The 24168-nt window shown below is 47.4% G+C and overlaps 1 protein-coding gene across 3 annotated transcripts in view; it reads right to left on the reverse strand.

Moving 5' to 3' along the window:
• Positions 1 to 3989: 3989 nt before the first annotated feature.
• ARHGEF17 (Rho guanine nucleotide exchange factor 17) overlaps positions 3990 to 24168 on the reverse strand; it is a 307648-nt gene continuing 287469 nt past the window's right edge. For 2 of the 3 annotated variants that reach the window (XM_063951202.1, XM_063951203.1), the window contains exons 14-22: positions 23474 to 23667; positions 22323 to 22573; positions 21794 to 22040; positions 20451 to 20537; positions 20300 to 20367; positions 12488 to 12636; positions 11922 to 12096; positions 10741 to 10998; positions 3990 to 9078 (exon numbers count right to left, since the gene is read on the reverse strand). In XM_063951202.1, coding sequence (XP_063807272.1) covers positions 8903 to 9078; positions 10741 to 10998; positions 11922 to 12096; positions 12488 to 12636; positions 20300 to 20367; positions 20451 to 20537; positions 21794 to 22040; positions 22323 to 22573; positions 23474 to 23667 — 1605 coding nt within the window. In that variant the 3' untranslated portion in view covers positions 3990 to 8902. The remainder of the gene's footprint in view (positions 9079 to 10740; positions 10999 to 11921; positions 12097 to 12487; positions 12637 to 20299; positions 20368 to 20450; positions 20538 to 21793; positions 22041 to 22322; positions 22574 to 23473; positions 23668 to 24168) is intronic. The other variant, XM_063951204.1, reaches the window with a different exon arrangement.

Consider the following 24168-nt stretch of genomic DNA (forward strand, 5'->3'; position numbering starts at 1 on the left):
CAATATTGCAAATCTTTCGTTTCCAATTTTGATAAGCTAAGATTCACTCCCAGTAGGCGGCGGCTTAGCGTGTGCAATGCTGCGAAAAGCGGCTAGCGAGCGAACAACTCGGAATGAGGGCCTTAGTGTCCTTGAATTACCAACTTTCTAGGTGATTCAGACCTGATCGCTAGGGTGTGTTTTTTGCATCCCTGCGATCAGGTAGTCGCCACCTACAGGGGGCGGGTATTTGTTGTGTGCAGGGGTGCGATCGCATTTGTTGCAGAACTGCACAAACATCATTTTGTGCAGTTTCTGCTCAGCCGCTGCAATGATTGGGGCCGGAGCTGACGTCAGACACCCTCCCTCCAAACGCCTGGTCCCTCCTGCATTTTCCCAGACACTCCTCTAAAACGGTCAGTTACCACCCACAAATGCCCTCTTCCTGTCAGTCACCTTACGATCGCCCATGCGATCGCTTTTTTTCGCACCATCCCGTCGCTATGCACAGCAGCGATCTGAATTAGCCCCTTTGTGACTTCACAGATATTTTCCAAGATATGGGGGGTCATTCCGAGTTGACCGCTAGCTGAATTTGTCCGCAGCGCAACGATCAGGCTAAAAAACGGCAGTTCTGCGTACGGGCACAACGAACTATATAATTTTGCACAGGGTCTAGCGATGCTTTTCAGTCGCACTGGCAGCCGCAGAGTGATTGACATGAAGTGGGCGTTTCTGGTTGGCAACTGACCGTTTTCAGGGAGTGTCAGGAAAAACGCAGGCGTGGCTGGGTGTGTGTATGACGTCAAATCCGGAAACTAATAGGCTGAAGTGATCGCAAGCGCCGAGTAGGTTTTGAGCTACTCTGAAACTGCACAATTTTTTTTGTAGCCGCTCTGCAATACAACCGTTCACACTTCTGCTGAGCTAAAATACACTCCTAGTGGGCGGCGGCATAGCGTTTGCACGGCTGCTAAAACTGCTAGCGAGCGATCAACTCGGAATGACCCCCATGGTTCAAAGTTGGTTTTTTAGGTGTCTATAATGAGACCATCATACCAGACAACACCCAACATATACAACAATCAGTTGATTCAATTATACATTTTATTAAAATGCTTATGTTTTTGAATGGTTTTCATAAAAGCTTAAAAACAATTCTTACATCACCCAATTATCTTGTCCATCTAACCCACAAAGGACAAGATAATTGTGAGCTGTAAGAATTGTTTTTAAACTTTTATGTAAGCCATTCAAAAACATTTCAAGTGCGAACGTCTCTGCCAGATTGATACTTCTGAAGCAGGATAATAAAGACCTATCTTTCAATGTTGTTAAATGAGGATCATTTTGGACAATTGGCCGTTATCTTTTAGAGGTTCTTTTAACAGCCCTTTGTTGTAACCGTTTTTTATTTGATGGTAAACATGATCTCCAGATCCTTGGATGTGCCATGGGAAGTTGTGTGGCACCTGCTTACGTGAACGTGTTTATGTTTGAGGTGGAGCGGGTGTTATTTTTTGAGAATATAAATACTCCAAAAATATACATTTTGATACCAGATACGTAGATGATGTATTGATCAACATGCGGGGCACAGAAAATGAATTTGTAGAAATGATGAGAGATATTAACTGATATGATCCAGAGGGAAGCCGTCAGAATCCCGACACTATTCTGAATGTCAACAGCTGGGATGCCAAAACAAAGAGACACCACGGCGGTGGAGAGATAAGCCGTGGTGGTGGTGGGGGAGGGGTTAGGTTTAGACTGCGTTCCAGGGATTTAAGGTTAGGCTGCATCATGGAGGGTTAGAGTTAGGCTGTGTCCCAGGGGGTTAGGCTACAGAGTGAGGGTTAGGTTTAGGCACCTCCAGGGGAAGGGGGGGGGGTTTAGGCACTAAGGGGGGATGTTAGGGTTAGGCTGCGGGTAGGGAGAGTTACGGTTACGGAGGTGGGGTGAGGGGACAGCATCCCTTGCTCACTCGTTGGCTTTTTTTATCAGCGGTATTCTGGCGTCTGTATATTGAACGCCAGGACCCTGTGCACCAGGATCTCATAGTGATCCCGATCCAGACATTAAATTAAATTATGATATACAAGCTACAAAAATACACTTTTTAGATGTGGATGTCAGGAATGATGACAATAGGTTGATGACCTCCTTATATACTAAACCGAACAATGGTAACACACTCCTGGCCACTTCTAGTTTTCATCCTGCCTCCCTAAAGAGAGGTGTACCATACCCGCATTTCCTGCAAGCACATAGGCTGTGCGGTGACCCCACAGATGATGTAAGGGCTATTCTAATGATAAGCTACACAAATCCATGAAGAGGGCGTGATCTATGCCAAAGATACCGGATTACAAAGAAAGAAAGGAAAGCCTTGATAAATCATTAGTATGGGTTAATAACTTCACTACAATGCCATCCTGTATGGCTTTAGAGGGCAGAACGATCGATCAGCCTGTCGCCACACACGCACTAGCACAACTGAAGTACAGAATAATGGCTCATGTCCGCACTGATGAAAGAGGGGTGATCGCGATAAAGTACTGCTGCAGCAGAAGCAACGCCCCAATGCTCTGAATGAGAACCTGTCATCTGGCTGCTTCATATAAACATTTACATACTACAGTATATTCTACAGCATATACAGATGTCCTTATTGCTGCAATATTTTGTACACCAGTTCAGTGACATTTTTATTGTTTCCATGGTGAAGGTTGTACACTAAAGCTAAGCCGGTGAGTGAGGTCAGGACAGCGTCGCCGTCCACTGCCGATAACGTCATCCTAAACCCGGCGAATGGCGCGCTTCAACATGACTGGCACTGGGTGGATATGTGAATGTATTGCAATTCAATTTTTTTATGTTTGTATTCCCGATGACGATTTTTCAATTAAACCAAAACGTAGAAGCATCTAACAGTACGTTTCTTGCATGACCGTAAGAGCTGCCACCACTGTAATCTACTAACATATATATATATATATATATATATATATATATCTATCTGGCACAGCGCAGTTTTGCAGTTTGTGACCTGTCCGCGTGCTGCTGTGGTGAAGGTGTATCGTGACTGGACAAATGGCACCACTCCCAATAACCGACATGGAAACTACAGGACACCACGTGCCATTGATGTGAGAGGTGAACGTCGGCTATGAAGGTGCGTGAGGGCCGACCGACACGCTACAGCAGAGCAGCTCACCAGCAAATGAACCTGGGGGCTACCAGGCGTGTGTCTAACATGACAACTCAGCCGTCTAGCTGCTGTCTGCGCCGCACACGGCAGTTACTCCGGCTATTACCTGGTGGTCATAGTAATGTGGGTCCACCGTGTATATACTGTATACACACAGAAATATTATTATTTACTGAGCATTATGTGGGTAAAAGTTATGTATATATATATATATATATATATATAGATAGATAAAATGTGTGTGACAAACATACAAAATGCATGTGCGTCATCTGTCATTGTATCATTGGTGACCGTTTGTCGGGCTGAAGGAGACAAGTGTTTTTTTTTTTTTACTTTTGTTTTAAATTTATATTTTAGGGGGAACGCAATGGGTTAAAGAGCAACCTGTTCATGTATTGTAACGCAGCTTATGTGGCTGCTATTCTTGCATAGATATAGGAAAGACTTGGCTTGAGTCTTCCCTACACTTGCCCCAACTGGATCCTGGATTCTAGGACGACCATTGGCGTTCGCCGTGCAATATAAACACTTTGGGAGCAACTGTAATAACTGCTATTGATGCGATGCCCGTCTGCGCACAGGTCCTGACATTGCAAGTTTTCTGGTGCACCTCTGTGTGCGATGTACTGTAGATGGACCCCAAATTACCCCCCCCAATTGACTTGAAGTCAGGAAGTCTGTTGTGCATAGGGAGGAAATCTTCCCCCACCATCCCTGCTTTCCGCCCAATATCACCATCCCTCCACGCTGACGTATATGGGCGGTAGTAATCTAATAAAACACGCAAAAAACCTGACAGGATTCAACACTGGTGAACTTTATTTACAAAGAATCCACAGTGACAAAATAGGACATTACAGGAGTAGTAATTGGCAGTTATAGCGATTCACACAATACACCGAGAGGACATTAGCCGTCCGTCAAAGGTGCTGGCGTGGTTCCTTACAACTACCACGTGAGGGCAGGGACTTCTGACAAGTTATATATAAAAATATGCCATCAAATTTATTTTGGACGATCAAACGCTGAGAACACTATGTACAGAAAAGGCAATATACTGTATGTTCCTATTTACAACACACAAGGGATATTTCATATTTTACTCCCCCGCCCCACACACACGCACACGCGCGCACACATACACACACAAGCACACACAAAATGGAATAACAATAGTGTTTTTTTCTTCTATAACCCCTTAAGTGCTGGAGGGAGATAATTACAGTGCAATACACAGCAGCACTGGCAGGGATTAGTAGGGAGCGCCATTGTCCTCAGTACTGGAGGGAGTTCATAGACCGTTTGGTGTTGCCGAGTCGTTGCCCGGCGCTCAGACAGGACCGCGAGAAATGCGACTGCAGTTTTGTGGTAAAATGCCCAGAAGTACGCTGACCAGTGGCTTGGAAAATCAGTGGTTTTATAGTAATGGGGTACAGCGAAGTGTTTTTGTGTAGTCACTCCTGGGGCCCGCATAGTGCCGCAGGCCCCTGAGACAAGGAATACTTCTCGTTTTCCTACTTTTATTTAGTTAAAATAAATACATTTCTTGAAGCAAAACGTGTGGCTGACAGGGTAGTGGCGTCGTATCGTACCCAGGGGCAAGCAGCCTCTAACCGGTCACTGAATACACAGATCTAGATCAGAGGATAGGCAATCTGTGGTGTGGCAGATCCTGGGGAACTACAAGTCTCAGCACACCTGACCAGCTAGCCATACACGGTATGTTGGCATTTATAGTCCACGTAAGCTGCGGAGCTGTTTGTGAAGTAAAACCTTCCCAATATCAGTGATGTATATATATTGCTAAATGTGGTGTTAGAATAGAAATGAGCAAAAATAAGAAATTCTTTTTGGAAAGTAGTTACATTTATATTACTTCACCCCATGTTACGCCCTTATCCCGAAAGAATGGTCCCTAGAAACAGCTTTTTTTTTTTATAATTAAAAAAAAGAAGAAGAAAAGAAATAAAAATGAATAAAGTCCACAGTAAAACTTAGTAAGGCAGTAAAAGAACATATTCCTGCAGACCACCGATTCATCTTTTGCTGTCATTTTCTCTCAGGAATTATTCTGCTAAAAAACTACTTTCAAAAATACAGATTTATACTTCACTTGCGAAAGAGCTGCCCGCAACCATACCCCCGGCACCCTGATTCAGCGGCACAGTCCCTATTGAAATGCCCAGTTCCACTATTTTAATCCCTGTATCCGGTGCGTATCGTCCTTTTCATATCTGGTTTTCACATGAGTAATAACCTTTTGTGCCCGTCAGATCACCTCTATGTCCACAAGAAATAGACCCCACCCACTTGTGTCTTATTATAAGTGATCCATGATGGAATGTTTAACATACAGCTACTTCACCTATGGGTCACCACATAGAGGCAACTTGGTTAATCCCAATTTTCTGTAGGGCTCACTTATTAACATATGCAATTAAATGCAACATTTCCAGTCACGGTCGTTGTCCATAGACGGGTGACTGCTGATGAGTTGCCGTGGCTGGCTCAGTTGCACCTGAATACGAGGTTAGTAAATGGGCCCGGATCTTCACATGATTCTCCCTCTTCCGTCCACCTAACCTAACTTTCCCACAGCCGTTCCTCCTTACTACCCCATTTCCTTACCTACTTTTATCCCCCATCAGCTATCATCTACCACTCTCCTTTCCCAAGTCCCCATCATTTATCCGCTCACTTTTTACTACTCTCTGTCTCCATCTTGTGGTAAAACCTGGAATAGCTTACATCTGCATACACGGAATATATACCGTACACATGCCATCACTGTTATAGTCTCTTGCAGATAATATTATGCCCCAGGGAGATTCGGGTAATGTAAGGGGAATATTTGCGCTATCCAAGCAGCAACATAATCACAATTGCATTTTGCCAAGACATATTAAGGCTGTAAACCAACTACAGTCATTTGGACATAGACACGTAAAGCCGTGGTCCTATACTGGGACATGGACCGACATTGAAAGATTAGGAAAATATAAGACCAATCTCTTTGGTGAGCCTGCTGTACAAATATGGCAGACACCATTGAGAACATCTCATCTGGACACGTTTGCTGGGAATTAGTGCTCTGGAAACAGATTCTGGGCCTGATGTAGAGATGGGAGCTAATGTACGTGTGGCTGCGACATTTTGCTGAGCCCAGGCATCGCTAATATGCAAATGCTAGATTGCCTTCCCCTTATGAACTAGCCTGAGCCAGACTGTGCAAGCCCTGAGTGCCAACTTTTATTGCCCGTGGCCAGTGCAACTCCGCTTGTGGCTATGAACATGCCATTATTGGTGCACCATCGATACTTGCACCAGCCTAAATTCCGATTGCTTGCTGTCTTGCAAATAGCTCTCAGTCACCCGACCCACCTAAGATTTCTGGACAGCCTGCAGTAAAGGGGATTACATTCAGCCGTCAAGTAGTATGCCCTCTACAAAGTACAGTGAATGTGAATAAAATACGTAAAGCTTGCAAGACCATCCAGCTCTGTCTGCTGAGCGGATCCCCGCCGTCCATTCGCATAACTATTCTCACATCAATATAACTTGCTGCATCGTGACAATACAGCAGGACAGGAGGGCAGTGGTAAGACAGAGCACAAAGTCGGATGACAAATATTGGGACCAACCCCCCTCCCCCTTTTAAGGCATTAGCGAATCAGTGACCAATGCAGTACATCACTTTCACTCCTGATGAAGCCGAAATGACAGCCGACTTTGGGTGCTGCCCAGTCCTCCTTCCAGGTATCCCAAAATGAATGAGAGCATTAACATTCTATAGTGTGACATAGTTTAAAAACATTCAAAATGTTAAAACCCCCTCCTAAAATGTAAAAGACGTTACATTCAGGACAGTGATGAGTATGCAAAAAACAAAACAAACAACTTTAAGGCAAAAGAGGCGATTGATTGAGGCATATTATAAGGGAGCAATTAACCAATCGTTACAAAATGACAAACGACGACAGCAATCCCTAAAATCCCCAAATAAAGGCTTGGTGAACAGGACACCAATTGTGACTCTTCTGCGTATGGATGTAAAGGACAGACAGAGCCACTATAAGCATCTGATCTCCTGTTCTGAGGACCACCAGGCACAGCGGAGGCTCTGGAGTAAAAGTGCGCAGAAACGCTGCATTCAATTGGGAAATGGATCATTCCAGGCAGCCATGCGAAATGTTCCAAGGTTGGATCTTGACAATGGGCATGAAATGAGTGAGACACCTGATTGGCTGGCGATGGCTTCTGACCAATCAGGTGATGCATTCACTACATACCACCTGTTCTGCCCAGTCCCCACGACTGAAAGTCCACTGCTCACCCTTCTAGGAATCTGGACAACCATGTAGCTCCTCCCAGGTAGCAAGAGGTGACCCAGGACAGCTTTTTATTACTATTTTTGTGTCAAGTCCACAAATCTTGCTGTGCGTTGCCCTTTCATTTAGACTGCGCTGTTACACGTCCATTACAGTACTTTGGCTGTGTCAGTTGGTGATGTCCTCACACTGCAGCCATCTTGAACGTCATATAACCGTGGTTCATTTGGAACCAATAAACTGAAATTAACGCAAATTAAAGCTTAAACAGATAATAGTTAGTAACTCCCATCAGCGCCACGCGTTTCGCACTTACCAGGAGAATGTGTCTGGAATCAGTACAGAGTATCTCATTAGTGCACAGATAATTTTGTTACATTTATACAGGTCCATCCAATACACAGAACAATTGTAAGCAACTACTGGCACTACAAGTCCCATCATGCCTGCCAGCCAAAGGCCAGTGACTGATGTCAAATATCACTCATGATAGGACTTTGTCTCTGTAAGCACAGAAGTTATAAAAATGTACTCTGAATTACTGGTCTCATTCATCATCTCAATTAAAACCCCCATTTGTGTCTCAATCACCCCAAATCAAGAGAGATCGGGGACCCATGTGATGCATTTTACCACAATAAAAAAAAAAGAAATTAAAAACTTCAGAACACAAGTTTTCACTTGACAATAAATAAGAACATCTTTAAAAAAAAAGAAAAATAGTAATAATGGCCGACTGTGCCGGCAACACTTGAACGGAGTTTCTTTTAAGCCACAGAATTGGAGCGAGCAGTCGGACCCTTAGAACGTGGAGTTTATTAGATAGGTGACTCGGACTGTGGATGACGTCCTGAGGGTCTTGCTGTTGTGGTGCTTGGATGAAATGTGCACAGAACACCAAAGAAGCAACAAACAGCAGTTAAGTACCAACGCGTTTCTTGGGTCACCGCTCACTCACCAGTGGTTAATACCTTTGTAGACACAGAAAACAAGAGAGCCAGTGGTAGGCCAATTTATAATCCAATATAGACAACTACAGGTCCAGTAAGTTCTAGTTATCTTAAGGGTTTGGCTGTAGGCATACGACAGTACCCAAACGTATGTGCCACCATCTTTGTAAGGACTATGGCAAACATACCACCCTACTATGTCCATCCTTTGTACACTGTACAGACGTCAGTTCTTCCAATACTTCGACTCTTTGGACAGAAGGCTTCTCAGGCACAGAATACACCTCTCTAGTTGGCTCCCGAACCTGCATCACGGAGATGTCGGATGAGCGATGGAAGTGTTAGCACATAAGATGTCAACAGATGATCTGAAACAATGTTACGGGCAGCAGCGAAATGAAAGTAGGTCAGTGTATTGCGGGGTGGCATCCTCAGACTCGCCATAGGAGGAGATGGTTGGTGCTGTCGTCTCTGCCCACCGTCTCACTGCTGTTGGTGAGCCGGAAGTCCTCGTACCCATCTCCACCACTGATGACCAGAAGTTTGGATTTAGGTCGGTGTCTGGTAGAATCTCTCTTTTCCGCTTCGGACGGTTGTTCAGTGACTGCTGAAGAAGACAAGGAAGAAGTTACACAACCACCTGTTTCTTTAACCTGAACTGCAGAAGGAAGCATGGGTTCTATCTCCTGACATCACGTGGGGCTGGAGAAGTGAGATGTTACACCTTGCATACAGAAGCCATCAATGTAAAAAAAGGGGGGGCAAGACACAAAAATTATTGAACCACACTAATTGGAAAATTGGGAAATAAAAAACAACCTGCAAAGAAGATGGTTAAATGACAAAAGTGTAAAACCCACAGTACGATTGCGAATTGTGATGTTATATGCACGCCAACATGCAAAAACGGGAAAGTGCTTTGTGGATTGAGACTATTCAAGTAAGATAAATGGGTGGAGAGGGAGCATTTTAGGCAACGTTCCCTGTCTGGTGGGACAAACAATCTTTTTTTTTTTCTTTTCTCTCAGCAAAATGGATTTGATCCCTTCAAATAAATGTCAAAGAATCATTTCAGCTGCAAAACATACTCAAAATATAATTAAACATCCAACGCAAAGTTGGCTTGTTTGTACTCTTATTACACGACAAACTTGCAGCGTGGTGTGACAGTCTAAAAGACAGCTGTATGTGTGATAAGCCTCGCTGTAAATCACTGACTACGGACCATGCAACCTGTCTGATTTGTTTCAATTGGTCACGCATCACCACATAAATTAAATTGCATGGTGGTCTCCTAGGTAACAGGGATGCTGTTTATACAGGGTATATTACACACGACTGCACAAAAGACACAGGTATGACCCTTTTAATTATATACAAAGTCGGTTTGGGGGTGAGCTTTTGGGGCGTGGGGCTCCCTGTATTGCTCTGGCTGGGTCACCTTGGGGCATCACCACCTTACATTTACTATTAACACTTATATCACATTGTGTTTGTTTTATATTTATGTCGCTTTTTTCACATATCTCTTACACTTCTAACACTGCTCAGCTGAACTTCACATTCTGATACTTTACTGCTGTCCTCCTCTTTTCTTTTATATTCAGCAGCCTCTTTCATTTGCTTAACACTGATCTTTCACTCCTACCCTTTTTCTGTGTGATGCCCTGGGGTGGTTTAGCTGGGGTAGTCTGCGTCCCAGAGGTGAACCCCTATAGTGTTAGGGACCTGTCCGATGAGGTCACCGTGAAGCAGGTGGGCAGGCTCATATACTGGCCAATATATGCCAAGAACCTCAAATATTATATTATGGTTATAATAATTTTAATGGTGTATGGTGCACCTGCACCCTTTGTTCCTCTGTTGTAGTATTATAGTACTTAGTCCCAGCAAGGTAGCACATCCCATTATAATAAGCTAGGGTGTGCAGTCCAGGCCCGGTTTCCATATAGTCTATATTACACACGTGTCCGGTTTCCCATATATGCCTTGGGTTCTAGTACGGCTTATCTCAAACAGCGTAACCTTTGTAGAGTGCCCAATACGGCTGCCTCACCTGGTACACTCATGAGTGGGATGAAAAATACATGGAGCTGACGGTTATGCTAGGACCCCATAAATATCACCCTATGTGCTATGTTTATGTCTGTAAAACAACCGAGTCCTGATGGAGGAAGAGCGCTATATAAATATTATTATTATTCTAGCTGGTAATTTGTGGTGGCCTGGTGCCACCTAGCTGCAGTACAGGTAACAGCAGATAACTCACCCTGGTCTCCCGGCAGAGGGAAGTGCACATCAAACCCATCCGGCAGCTCCACAGAGGTGAGGAAACGGACGTGGCCGGTATGCCCCTGCGACAGGCCCACTGGGCTGATCGGGCCCTTTAGGGAGGTGCTGCTGGCGGTGATGGAGAGAGTGAGGACCACACCAGCGCTGGTTCCGATCCACAGGAGATCTTTACAGGACAGCAAGGCAGTGATCCGTAGACAGGCGGACTTGTGCTGACGGATGATGGCGTCAGAGCCTGGAGACAAAGCGGGAAAATAGAGGAGACTACCTGAGTAATTCAGCTACAGATGTTCGCTAGTGTAAGTACAGAAGCCCGAAATTTTCAGGAGACGCTATATACCTACTCGGGGACTGATGTGTCTATCATCCACAGGGTGTCTGTCCTCAATATGGAAGTGGCCATTTCAGCACGGACAACCCAGTAGGTAAACAGGAAATATGTTCTGGCCATTTGCAAATAGTTACTAGGTAGATGCTTCATAAGCCCTCCCTCTATTCACTTCGTACGTGAGGCAGGGTCTATAGTGCGTCACATACGGAGCAAAGGACCCCTGTCTGACGAGCCCCAAATCAGGCAGGAACAGTGCCCCATCGTGCCCAGAGTACTTGGGGGGAAATCTATCAAAGTTTGGAGAGAGATTAAGTGGGAAGAGAAAGTATCAGCCAATCGGTTGGTACCTTTTATCTCTCCAATCTTGGATAAATCTTGCCTTAGAAACATTGTCACTGGGGAGTAACTCACAAAGGGCGATTCAGTCCTTAGCGACGTGCCGCAGCGCACCTCCTGAAACCGTTGTGCGGGCACTTTGTGGCGATGTATCGTCACTCTTTTTCTGTCGCACTCCACAGAGGTGCGCAGGAAAACGAGAGTAGTTTCCTTATCACAATAGGCAGCAACGTGCGTATCGCAATGATGTCCAGCCCAACCTCGCCAAAGACGCAACTGTCCCCTAAACGTCTCCCAGCGAGGGGATCCCCTGTGTTGCCACAATCTCTACCGGCTTCCTGCGGCAGGTAAAAGGTTTTATATGGCTTTTCTTTACCTCTAATCAAGCACTTGTTATCAAGTCTGTGTTTTCTCTAAGGCGTGTGCAACTGAGACCTGAGACCCTGCAGCCACATCACTGGGCAGCCGGGGCTGTGTCCGAATGGCGTTACCTGCTAGCATCTTGTGCACGGGTGGCGCAATATCCACCTCCGCCAGCTGCTCAAACGTAGTGGTGTGATAGAGCCGGACCTGAGCGCTGCCTTGCAGAGCAATCCACATCCCCAGGTTGGAGCTGACCAAGCAGGTGACGCAGCGGTTCTGGTCCTGCCCGATGTGGAATGTGTGCTGCCGGGAGAGAGACAATGATTAGAGCGCACAGAGGACGGGATCCTTCCATGATGATCAACAATCAAACAAGATCAGATTATTTGGGCTATAGGTAAGCAAACGGTGGTTCCTCAGCGACAGTATAACTACAAGTCCCAGCATGCAAAGACTCTGAGAAACTAAAGTTCCACAACACCTGGGGTACCACCAGTGTACAGAGAGAGACAAAATAATGCTTCATTTGACCAAGCAGACATACAAGTTGCTGATTGGATGAACACAGACGGGGCTCTGATTGGGTGCACTGATAATGACGATGACTCACTGAACCAATAAGAACCAGCTGCCTGAAAGCTAAAGTGTCATGTGCTTGTCCTGACCCTGTGCGGGAGTGGAGGGGAGCACTTACCTCCTGGAGCAGCGAGGAGGTGTTCAGTATGATGACCCTGTTCTGACAGCCGCACCATAGCTTGCCGGAGAGCGACACCATTTTAGTTACCGGGCTCCCGGGAGATCCAATGGAAAGAGTTTTAGAGTTCTGAGGGTCCCAAAAACTTCCTAGAGAAACAAAATAAGCTTTGAGTACACATGGCGCGGACACACAGTGACAGAATCATGCCCCTTATTTCTGGAGAATCAGATGATAGGACCAGTTACTTCTAATGGCCCATACACACAGTGAGATTCGGGCTATGCCCGATTCTCATTGTGCGACAGGGGCTAGGTCGGCATCGCAAGCATATAATGAATGTGCTTGCGATACTGACTATGGCCCTCATTCCTAGTTGTTCGCTCGCTAGCTGCTTTTAGCAGCATTGCACACGCTAGGCCGCCGCCCTCTGGGAGTGTCTCTTAGCATAGCAGAATATCTTAGCATAGCAGAATAGCGAACGAAAAATTAGCAGAATTGCTAATAAATAATTCTTTGCAGTCTCTGAGTAGCTCCGGACCGACTCACAGATTGCGACCACCTCAGTCCTTTTCGTTCCTGGTTTGACGTCACAAACACACCCAGCGTTCGGCCAGCCACTCCCCCGTTTCTCCAGACACTCCCGCGTTTTTCCCTGACACGCCTGCGTTTTTTTGCAAGCGCAGGGAAAACGCTAAGTTGCCGCCCAGAAACACCCCTTTCCTGTCAATCATTTACCGAACAGCAATGCGACTGAAATGCGCTGCAGATGCCACAGCAAAACTGCTACGTTTTGTGTTAAATAACTAAGCGCATGCGCCCTGCGTACCTTGCGCATGCGCAATTAGCAACAAATCGCAGCATAGCGAAAATCGGCAACGAACGAACAACTCGGAATGACCCCCTATGTGCGATTTTGGCTAAGTGTCAATTTTGACTATCTCTTCCATAGAGATAGTCAAAATTGACTTGCCTGCACAGTCTATCTATATTTGCGATGCCGACCGCACAGGACCGCGCATCGGCATCGAATCGGGATTGCAAGGTGACTTTCACCTCGCGATCTGCACTAACTTTTCTTACGATTTTGACTATATAATCCAGGGGCTCTGATTGGCCACATGTTGGCCTGGCTCCTCCCACTTCATCCACACCTCCGGTTTCAACTACTTTAGAGAAATGTGGTTTCCTGACCAGAGCCCATGCACCTAATAATAAGAATTTACTCACCGGTAATTCTATTTCTCGTAGTCCGTAGTGGATGCTGGGAACTCCGAAAGGACCATGGGGAATAGCGGGCTCCGAAGGAGGCTGTGCACTCTAGAAAGATTTATGACTTCCTGGTGTGCACTGGCTCCCCCCACTATGACCCTCCTCCAAGCCTCAGTTAGGACACTGTGCCCGGACGAGTGTACACAATAAGGAAGGATTTTGAATCCCGGGTAAGACTCATACCAGCCACACCAATTACACCGTACAACTCGTGATACTTTATCCAGTTTGACAGTATGAAAACAACTGAGCCTCTCAACAGATGGCTCAACAATAACCCGATTTAGTTAACAATAACTATATACAAGTATTGCAGATAAACCGCACTTGGGATGGGCGCCCAGCATCCACTACGGACTACGAGAAATAGAATTACCGGTGAGTAAATTCTTATTTTCTCTGACGTCCTAGTGGATGCTGGGAACTCCGAAAGGACCATGGGGATTATACCAAAGCTCCCAAACGGGCGGGAGAGTGCGGATGACTCTGCAGCACCGAATGAGAGAACTCCAGGTCCTCCTCAGCCAGGGTATCAAATTTGTAGAATTTTGCAAACGTGTTTGCCCCTGACCAAGTAGCTGCTCGGCAAAGTTGTAAAGCCGAGACCCCTCGGGCAGCCGCCCAAGATGAGCCCACCTTCCTTGTGGAATGGGCATTGACAGATTTTGGCTGTGGCAGGCCTGCCACAGAATGTACAAGCTGAATTGTACTACAAATCCAACGAGCAATAGTCTGCTTAGAAGCAGGAGCACCCAGCTTGTTGGGTGCATACAGAACAAACAGCGAGTCAGACTTTCTGACTCTAGCCGTCCTGGAAACATATATTTTCATGGCCCTGACCACGCCTAGCAACTTGGAGTCCTCCAAGTCCTTAGTAGCCGCAGGCACCACAATAGGCTGGTTCAGGTGAAACGCTGACACCACCTTAGGGAGAAACTGGGGACGAGTCCTCAATTCTGCCCTATCCATATGGAAAATCAGATAAGGGCTTTTACATGATAAAGCCGCCAATTCTGATACTCGCCTGGCCGAAGCCAAGGCCAATAACATGACCACCTTCCACGTGAGATATTTTAGATCCACGGTTTTTAGTGGCTCAAACCAATGTGATTTCAAGAAACTCAACACCACGTTGAGATCCCAAGGTGCCACAGGAGGCACAAACGGGGGCTGAATATGCAGCACTCCTTTTACAAATGTCTGAACTTCAGGTACTGAAGCTAATTCTTTTTGAAAGAAAATCGACAGAGCCGAGATCTGTACTTTAATGGATCCCAGTTTTAGGCCCATATTAACTCCTGCTTGCAGGAAATGCAGAAATCGACCTAGTTGAAATTCCTCTGTTGGGGCCTTTTCGGCCTCACACCATGCAACATATTATCGCCATATGCGGTGATAATGATTTGCTATAACCTCTTTCCTGGCTTTAATAAGCGTAGAAATGACTTCCTCCGGAATGCCCTTTTCCTTCAGGATCCGGCGTTCAACCGCCATGCCTTCAAACGCAGCCGCGGTAAGTCTTGGAACAGACAGGGCCCCTGCTGTAGCAGGTCTTGTCTGAGCGGCAGAGGCCACGGGTCCTCTGAGATCATCTCTTGAAGTTCCGGGTACCACGCTCTTCTTGGCCAATCCGGAACCACGAGAATTGTGTTTACTCCTCGCTTTCTTATTATTCTCAATACCTTTGGTATGAGAGGCAGAGGAGGGAACACATAAACTGACTGGTACACCCACGGTGTCACTAGAGCGTCCACAGCTATCGCCTGAGGGTCTCTTGACCTGGCGCAATACCTCTCTAGTTTTTTGTTTAGTCGGGACGCCATCATGTCCACTTGTGGACGATCCCACTGATTTACAATCATTTGGAAGACTTCTGGATGAAGTCCCCACTCTCCCGGGTGGAGGTCGTGTCTGCTGAGGAAGTCTGCTTCCCAGTTGTCCACTCCCGGAATGAACACTGCTGACAGTGCTAGTACATGATTTTCCGCCCATCGGAGAATTCTTGTGGCTTCTGCCATTGCCATCCTGCTTCTTGTGCCGCCCTGACGATTTACTTGGGCGACTGCCGTGATGTTGTCTGACTGGATCAGCACCGGCTGGTGTAGGAGCAAGGATTTTGCTTGACTTAGGGCATTGTAAATGGCCCTTAGTTCCAGAATATTTATGCGAAGGGAAGTCTCCTGACTCGACCATAGTCCTTGGAAGTTTCTTCCCCGTGTGACTGCCCCCCAGCCTCGAAGGCTGGCATCCGTGGTCACCAGGACCCAGTCCTGTATGCCGAATCTGCGGCCCTCCAGAAGATGAGCACTCTGCAGCCACCACAGAAGAGACACCCTGGTTCTTGGAGACAGGGTTATCAAGCGATGCATCTGAAGATGCGATCCGGACCACTTGTCCAACAGGTCCCACTGAAAGATTCTGGCATGGAACCTGCCGAATGGAATTGCTTCGTAAGAAGCTACCATCTTTCCCAGGACCCGTGTGCAGTGATGCACCGATACCTGTTTTGGTTTCAGGAGGTCTCTGACTAGAGAAGACCACTCCCTGGCTTTCTCCTCCGGGAGAAATACTTTTTTCTGGACTGTGTCCAGAATCATCCCCAGGAACAGTAGACGTGTCGTCGGAACCAGCTGTGACTTTGGGATATTCAGAATCCAGCCGTGCTGGTGCAGCACTTCCTGAGATAGTGCTACTCCCACCAACAACTGTTCCTTGGACCGAGCCTTTATTAGGAGATCGTCCAAGTACGGGATAATTAAAACTCCCTTTTTTCGAAGGAGTATCATCATTTCCGCCATCACCTTGGTAAATACCCTCGGTGCCGTGGAAAGTCCAAACGGCAGCGTCTGGAATTTGTAATGGCAATCCTGTACCACAAATCTGAGGTACTCCTGGTGAGGATGGTAAATGGGGACATGCAGGTAAGCATCCTTGATGTCCAGGGATACCATGTAATCCCCCTCGTCCAGGCTTGCAATAACCGCCCTGAGCGATTCCATCTTGAACTTGAATTTTTTTATGTATATGTTCAAGGATTTCAAATTTAAAATGGGTCTCCCCGAACCGTCCGGTTTCGGCACCACAAATAGTGTGGAATAGTAACCCCGGCCTTGTTGAAGTAGGGGTACCTTGATTATCACCTGCTGGGAATACAGCTTGTGAATTGCCGCTAGCACCGCCTCCCTGTCTGAGGGAGCAATCGGCAAGGCAGATTTTAGGAACCGGTGGGGTGGAGCCGCCTCGAATTCCAGTTTGTACCCCTGAGATACTATTTGAAGGATCCAGGGATCCACCTGTGAGCGAGCCCACTGATCGCTGAAATTCTTGAGGCGGGCCCCCACCGTACCTGGCTCCGCCTGTGGAGCCCCACCGTCATGCGGCGGACTTGGCAGAAGAAGCGGGGGAGGACTTTTGCTCCTGGGAACCTGCTGTTTGTTGCAGCCTTTTTCCCCTACCTCTGCCTCTAGACAGAAAAGACCCTCCTTTTCCACGCTTATTTTTCTGGGTCCGAAAGGACTGAACCTGATAAAATGGCGCCTTCTTAGGCTGTGAGGGGACATGGGGCAAAAACGCTGATTTCCCAGACGTTGCTGTGGAAACTAGGTCTGAGAGACCATCCCCAAATAATTCCTCCCCCTTATAAGGCAAAACTTCCATGTGCCTTTTGGAATCTGCATCTCCTGTCCACTGGCGAGTCCATAAGCCTCTCCTAGCAGAAATGGACAATGCACTTACTTTTGATGCCAGCCGGCAGATTTCCCTCTGTGCATCTCTCATATATAAGACTCAGTCTTTGATATGGTCTATGGTTAACAGAATCGACTCTATGTCTAGTGTGTCAATATTTTCTGACAGTTTATCTGACCATGCAGCGGCAGAACTGCACATCCATGCTGACGCAATAGCTGGTCTAAGTATAATTCCTGAATGTGTGTATACAGATTTCAGGATCGCCTCCTGCTTTCTATCAGCAGGCTCCTTAAGGGGGGCCGTATCCTGAGACGGTAGTGCCACCTTTTTTGACAAACGTGTGAGCGCTTTATCCACCCTAGGAGGTGTTTCCCAACGTGACCTATCCTCTGGCGGGAAAGGGAACGCCATTAGTACCTTCTTAGGAATTGCCAATTTTTTATCAGGGGAAGCCCACGCTTCTTCACACACTTCATTTAATTCATCTGACGGGGGAAAAACTACGGGTAGTTTTTTCTCCCCAAACATAATACCCTTTTTTGTGGTACCTGGATGTAAATCAGAAATGTTTAACACCTCTTTCATTGCCTCAATCATGCAGTGAATGGCCTTAATGGGCATTAGATTCGACTCATCGTCGTCGACACTGGTGTCAGTATCAGTGTCGACATCTGCGTCTGTGATCAGAGGTAACGGGCGTTTTAGAGCCCCTGACGACCTCTGAGACACCTGGACAGGCACGAGCTGAGAACCCGGCTGTCCCACATTTGGCATGTCGTCAAATTTCTTATGTAAAGAGTCTATACGTGCACTCATCTCTTTCCATAAGCTCATCCACTCAGGTGTCTGCCCCCCAGGGGGTGACATCCCTTCTAAAGGCATCTGCTCCGCCTCCACATCATTATCCTCATCAAACATGTCGACACAGCCGTACCGACACACCGCACACACACAGGGAATGCTCTATTAGAGGACAGGACCCACAAAAGCCCTTTGGGGGGACAGAGTGAGAGTATGCCAGCACACACCAGAGCGCTATATAATGCAGGGACTAACTGAGTTATGTCCCCTATAGCTGCTTTTTCTATATAAAATATATACTGCGCCTAAATTTAATGCCCCCTCTCTCTTTTTTACCCTTTTCTGTAGTGTAGTCTGCAGGGGAGAGCCAGGGAGCTTTCTTTCCAGCGGAGCTGTGAGGGAGAAATGGCGCCAGTGTGCTAAAGGAGATAGCTCCGCCCCTTTTCCGCAGACTATTCTCCCGCTTTTTTTAGGATTCTGGCAGGGGTATTTTCCACATATATAGCCCATGGGGCTATATATTGTGGTATTTTTGCCAGCCAAGGTGTTTTTATTGCTGCTCAGGGCGCCCCCCCCCAGCGCCCTGCACCCTCAGTGACCGGAGTATGAAGTGTGTATGAGGAGCAATGGCGCACAGCTGCAGTGCTGTGCGCTGCCTTGGTGAAGACAGGAGTCTTCATGACGCCGATTTTCCGGACCTCTTCTTGCTTCTGGCTCTGTAAGGGGGACGGCGGCGCGGCTCCGGGACCGAACATCAAGGCTGGGCCTGCGGTCGATCCCTCTGGAGCTAATGGTGTCCAGTAGCCTAAGAAGCCCAATCCGGCTGCAAGCAGGCGAGTTCGCGTCTTCTCCCCTTAGTCCCTCGCTGCAGTGAGCCTGTTGCCAGCAGGTCTCACTGAAAATAAAAAACCTAAGTCTATACTTTCTTTCTAAGGGCTCAGGAGAGCCCCTAGTGTGCATCCAACCTCGGCCGGGCACAAAATCTAACTGAGGCTTGGAGGAGGGTCATAGTGGGAGGAGCCAGTGCACACCAGGTAGTCATAAATCTTTCTAGAGTGCCCAGCCTCCTTCGGAGCCCGCTATTCCCCATGGTCCTTTCGGAGTTCCCAGCATCCACTAGGACGTCAGAGAAAAGTGTGATATAATGGCAAGCGTGACAAACATTAAACTCTTTCCAGAATAATTTAACCCTTCCAATTACCGGAATAATTACACACAGGAAAGGCAGACTGGTGAATAGAGTATATTTTCCATACAAACGGCCATTACCAACATTCACTGACTGGTTTGCATGCAAGCACCTGCAACTTTTGCAAAGGTTTCCCTCTGTGTCTTTTACCAAAGCTTTTATATTATGTAGAGTGGGGGTAGGCAATGTGAGGGCACACCCACAGTTTTTCTGTTAGCGTATGCTAAAACTGTGGCATGGCATGCTGGAACGTGTAGTCCCACAGTAGCTGGAGTGCAGGAGGTTGCCTACCCCGACAAGTTATTTGTTGATGCTGCTCTTACAGGAACACACACGCAAAGCACGTCAGAGTGTTATTCTGTGTTGTGCTCAGAGCCGGCGACAAGGGGGGGACAAAGGGGACACCTGTACCAGGCCCCAAGGATCAGAGTGTTATTCTGTGTTATGCTCAAGGATGGCAATAGGGAGGGTCAAAGGGGACACCTGTACCAGGCCCCAAGAATCAGAGTGCTATTCTGTGTTGTGCTCAAGGCTGACAATAGGGGGGGTCAAAGGGGAGACCTGTACCAGGCCTTAAGGATCAGAGTGTTATTCTGTGTTGTGCTCAGGGCTGGCAATAGGGGGGGTCAAAGGGGAGACCTGTACCAGGCCCCAAGGATCAGAGTGTTATTCTGTGTTGTGTTCACTAAAATAAACAGCGCCGGCTGGCAAATGTAAAACCCACACAGACAAGCAGAAACACAGCCACAGAGATGAGACAAATGCATAAACCAGCCCCTGAATGAAGGCTGTCCGGTGGCAGATATACAGCTGTGTAGACACGACCAGACACAGTAACGCCGACGTTCTGAGTCTCTCACCTGCCTCCCTCTGGTAAACGATGAGATCTCCATTGGCCAGTGACACAAACACCTGGTTATCCAGGTACCTGCGGGGGTGAAGGGACATCAGTTACTCAGTGGGTACAGGAACCATCATACGGATAAACCCCTCAGGTGTTATATCACTTACAGAATACACATGACCGCCGCCGCGTGCTGCATCTTCATGCTGTTCTTCCGATTCCGGATGTTGTCCGACGACTGATAGACGTGGATGCTAGAAGATGAGACGGGGGAATTATCACGCATGGTCCTATATATATTATATAGCCTATATTTTCTGCTCTGGGGGGGGGGGGGGGGGGGGGGGTAATTCCAAGTTGATCGCAGCAGGATTTTTGATAGCAACTGGGCAAAACCATGTGCACTGCAGGGGGCGCAGATATAACATGTGCAGAGAGAGTTAGATTTGGGTGTGGCGTGTTCAATCTGCAATCTAATTTGCAGTGTAAAAATAAAGCAGCCAGTATTTACCCTGCACAGAAATAAAATAACCCACCCAAATCTAACTCTCTCTGCACATTTATATCTGCCTCCCCTGCAGTGCACATGGTTTTGCCCAGTTGCTATCAAAAATCCTGCTGCGATCAACTTGGAATTACCCCCTGATACCAATACCCGGAGACCTAACTGTAGCTGTGTGATATCTGTCACTTCCATATCACCAAAGTGTTACCTGTGCCCCCTAGTGGACGGAAGAAGAAAGTAGTATTTATACCTCTGTAATCGCAAGTTCAAATGTTGCCTCACAAATCTCAATGTGAGGCATCCCGCATGTGAGGCACCCCGCATGACTCCGCCTCTGTAAGGTATTAGTTGGCTGCTTGTTTTCCTTGTTAATAATATAAACCTGAAGTCCTGTGAGCTGCTGCAACAGGATTCCCCCAAATAAAGATGCAGCCTATTGCACAGATGTGGGAATATAGGACCACGCTGCCTCGGTCCGGGGGTCCCCCCAAAACCTAGATCCGGGCTCTTATTATAGAGTCTGTGATGAATGATAATGTACATTCTGTCAGCAATCTTGTTCTGGAGGGTTAGGAGAGGATTACACATAAAGACGAGTGGTCTTCAGTTTGCCGGCTGTCGGGATGACAATATACCAGCGCAGGAATCCCGGCACCCGGCATACCGACACCTTTTCTCCCTCTTGGGGGTACACGACCACCCTGGAGGGAGAATAGACAGCGTGGCGCGCATAGTGTGCCACTTTGCCCGCAAGGGGCTCATTTGCGTTCGCCCAGCTGTCGGTATGCCGGCATACCATACTACACCCATAAAGACTACGGGCTGTAATAGCTGCCAGAGATGGTACTAACCAGGGAAGAGCAATATCTCAGTGTTTTTGTATTACTGCATGGTTCTCTGTGACCCGTCTTCTGCAGGAAGCCTGTGAGTGTACGGGTAGGGGGCTGAATACTATTTCATGGCACGTACACACTCTACAATGGCCCTTCTACTTATCGTTCTTACCAGCCGTCCTCGGTCCCAAGCCACATAGAGCTCTGGTAGGCCTCTGGGTCAATACTCAGCATGTCCTCCAAGCTGCCACGTGTGAAGGACCCCCGGCTGGATCTCCTCACTGCCTGCGCCTCGGTGGGGCTTTCGCTGTCCCGATTCTGGTTGAAGTTGGTGGGGATGGGCAGGAAGCCGGGATCTTGCTCCTCCTCTGAGCTGGTGGTCTCGGCTGTGGTGTCCTTAGCACTCGGCATTTCTTCGTCTAACGCGGAGAGATTATAAAATGGAGACATAACGAGTCAGTTATCTTAATTTTGTTTTTGCTTCAATGTGTCTCTTGTTTAGTCTCCTGGTTAGCTTATTACAACCTGCAGGTGGCACTGTTGTACCGGTCTATGATGAGGCAACAGATAATACTAAGCCGCAGACACAGCGGCAATTACTAAGCCAAATGTTCCTGATGCACTTGGTCATTAACAAGAAAACCGCGGCACAATATTTTTCTGTTGGGTTCAAGGTGCAATGTCAGCTTACTGTCACTCACTTCCAAAGCTGGACGAGATGGTGGAGCGGCTGGCCTGACTTTGGAGGGTCCCGGAGGGGCTGGGAGAGGACTCATCATCTGTGTCATCACTGTCGAATGGGACAAGGTCCCGGCTGGCGCTATCGGTGTGTTCTGAGAGCTCCAGTGAGGAGCCAGAGATGGAGATGTGGAGGCACTGCTGAGATGCCGGCTCATCTAGATGCTGAGGAAGCTGCTCCGAGGACCGATTCACCACGGCAGCCGGTCTCTCCCTGCAGGGGGACAGGAAACAGGAAGAGGGGCGTTTAGAAATGGGCCATTAGCTGTAAGAGAGGATGACACGTTGGCCATGGAGCCTTCAAGGGACCTGAAGTGGAGGAACAATGTGCCATGGTAAATGCCACCCGAAGACAGTTTTCAAGTTTGGGTTAGGGCTCACGTGGGAAAGAAAGGAAAGAGTCTTAGTGCCCATTTCCACGTATATATAGGGGGAGGTGTATCAAACCTTTGAGAGAGATAAAGTTGCCCCTACCAGCTAATCAGGATGTATATCATTTATCTAGCACAGTTAAAAAAAAAAAAAAAAAAGTTAGAAGCTGACGAGAAAGTTCCTGTATTTCTCTCCAAGGTGTAATATCTCTCCCCCACAGTGGCGAACCACCACAATCCCGGTGTAGCTGCCTCAGGGCACTCAGAAGATGTTTAGTGGCTGGACTCTTCCCCAGTCCTGTAACTCCCATTCCCTCCACCGGGCACTTCCACTGCTTTATTCCCACAATGCTGACAGTAAAGGAGAAGGAGGTGCCCGCCCGTATCTAATATTTCTTTATAGCACATATCAGCCACCCAAATTGAAAAGTGGGGTGGGACACACAGCCTGGCCAATAGGGATCCTCCGATTATCACTCATCCAATAGCGTGCAATGGACACCTGGGATCCAGCACTGTCTGCAGAATACATTGCAGTTAAGTTTTTAAAGCAACATCAGTGGGGTACAAGGATTTAGAGTAGCCGTGCCGATTGGTTCCATGCATCCGCCATGTAGCTGCGGAATATAGAGCTTTCCTGTAGGCGGGGCGGTGCCACTCCGCTTGGCGGCAGCAGAAACTGGCACCGCTTATACTAGTAAGGTGGTAGAACAGTAACCCGTCTATCTCCTGCGCGGACCTACCTGAAGTTCCTCTTCAGCCCAGGCACGGAAGCGATGCACAGGATTCGGGCAGAACACACCGCAATACACGCTTCTACCGTGGGCTCGTTCCGGATGCTCAGCAGGCAGACCTGTCCCACGTAGCCGTCGCTGTTGCACACCCAGACTTCATGCACATTGTCCGAGCTGCTGTGACTGGGGGAAGCGCAGGAGAACTGGAAGACACAGGCAAGAAAACAGGGCGGCTCAGCGGACGAGGGCAAGAAGCTATATCCAAAAACGGGTTTCAATATAAAGCCTACAGTACAATAAAGATATGTATGCAGAGCAAGCATGGGAGCAGCACTAGAAAATCCTGCGGGAATTGTTATCTCTATTTGCTGACTACAAATAACGAGACGCTGGATTTAGCTTTCCCTGCTGACTGGTTCTACTGCAGGTGAGCAGATGCAACAGAGGCTTCCCTGGACCTTCTCAGTGGGCTCCTAGAAGGTATCGCGGCTCCTGAAGTATCTGCAGAGCACTCTCAGCTCCCAGGTGCCCGGTTCTTAGACAGATACCGTCATGCAAACTGCTGACATGTTACATAGATGGTACATTATTGTTATTCCTTATAATACACCACATCCTGGGCAGGTATATATCACAGAACACGTTCACTATGTCATGTGTCACATACGTGTCGCAGTGATAATGTACACATTAGTATTATCATT

Source organism: Pseudophryne corroboree, chromosome 2, assembly GCF_028390025.1.
Source record: "Pseudophryne corroboree isolate aPseCor3 chromosome 2, aPseCor3.hap2, whole genome shotgun sequence".
NCBI lineage: Eukaryota > Metazoa > Chordata > Amphibia > Anura > Myobatrachidae > Pseudophryne > Pseudophryne corroboree.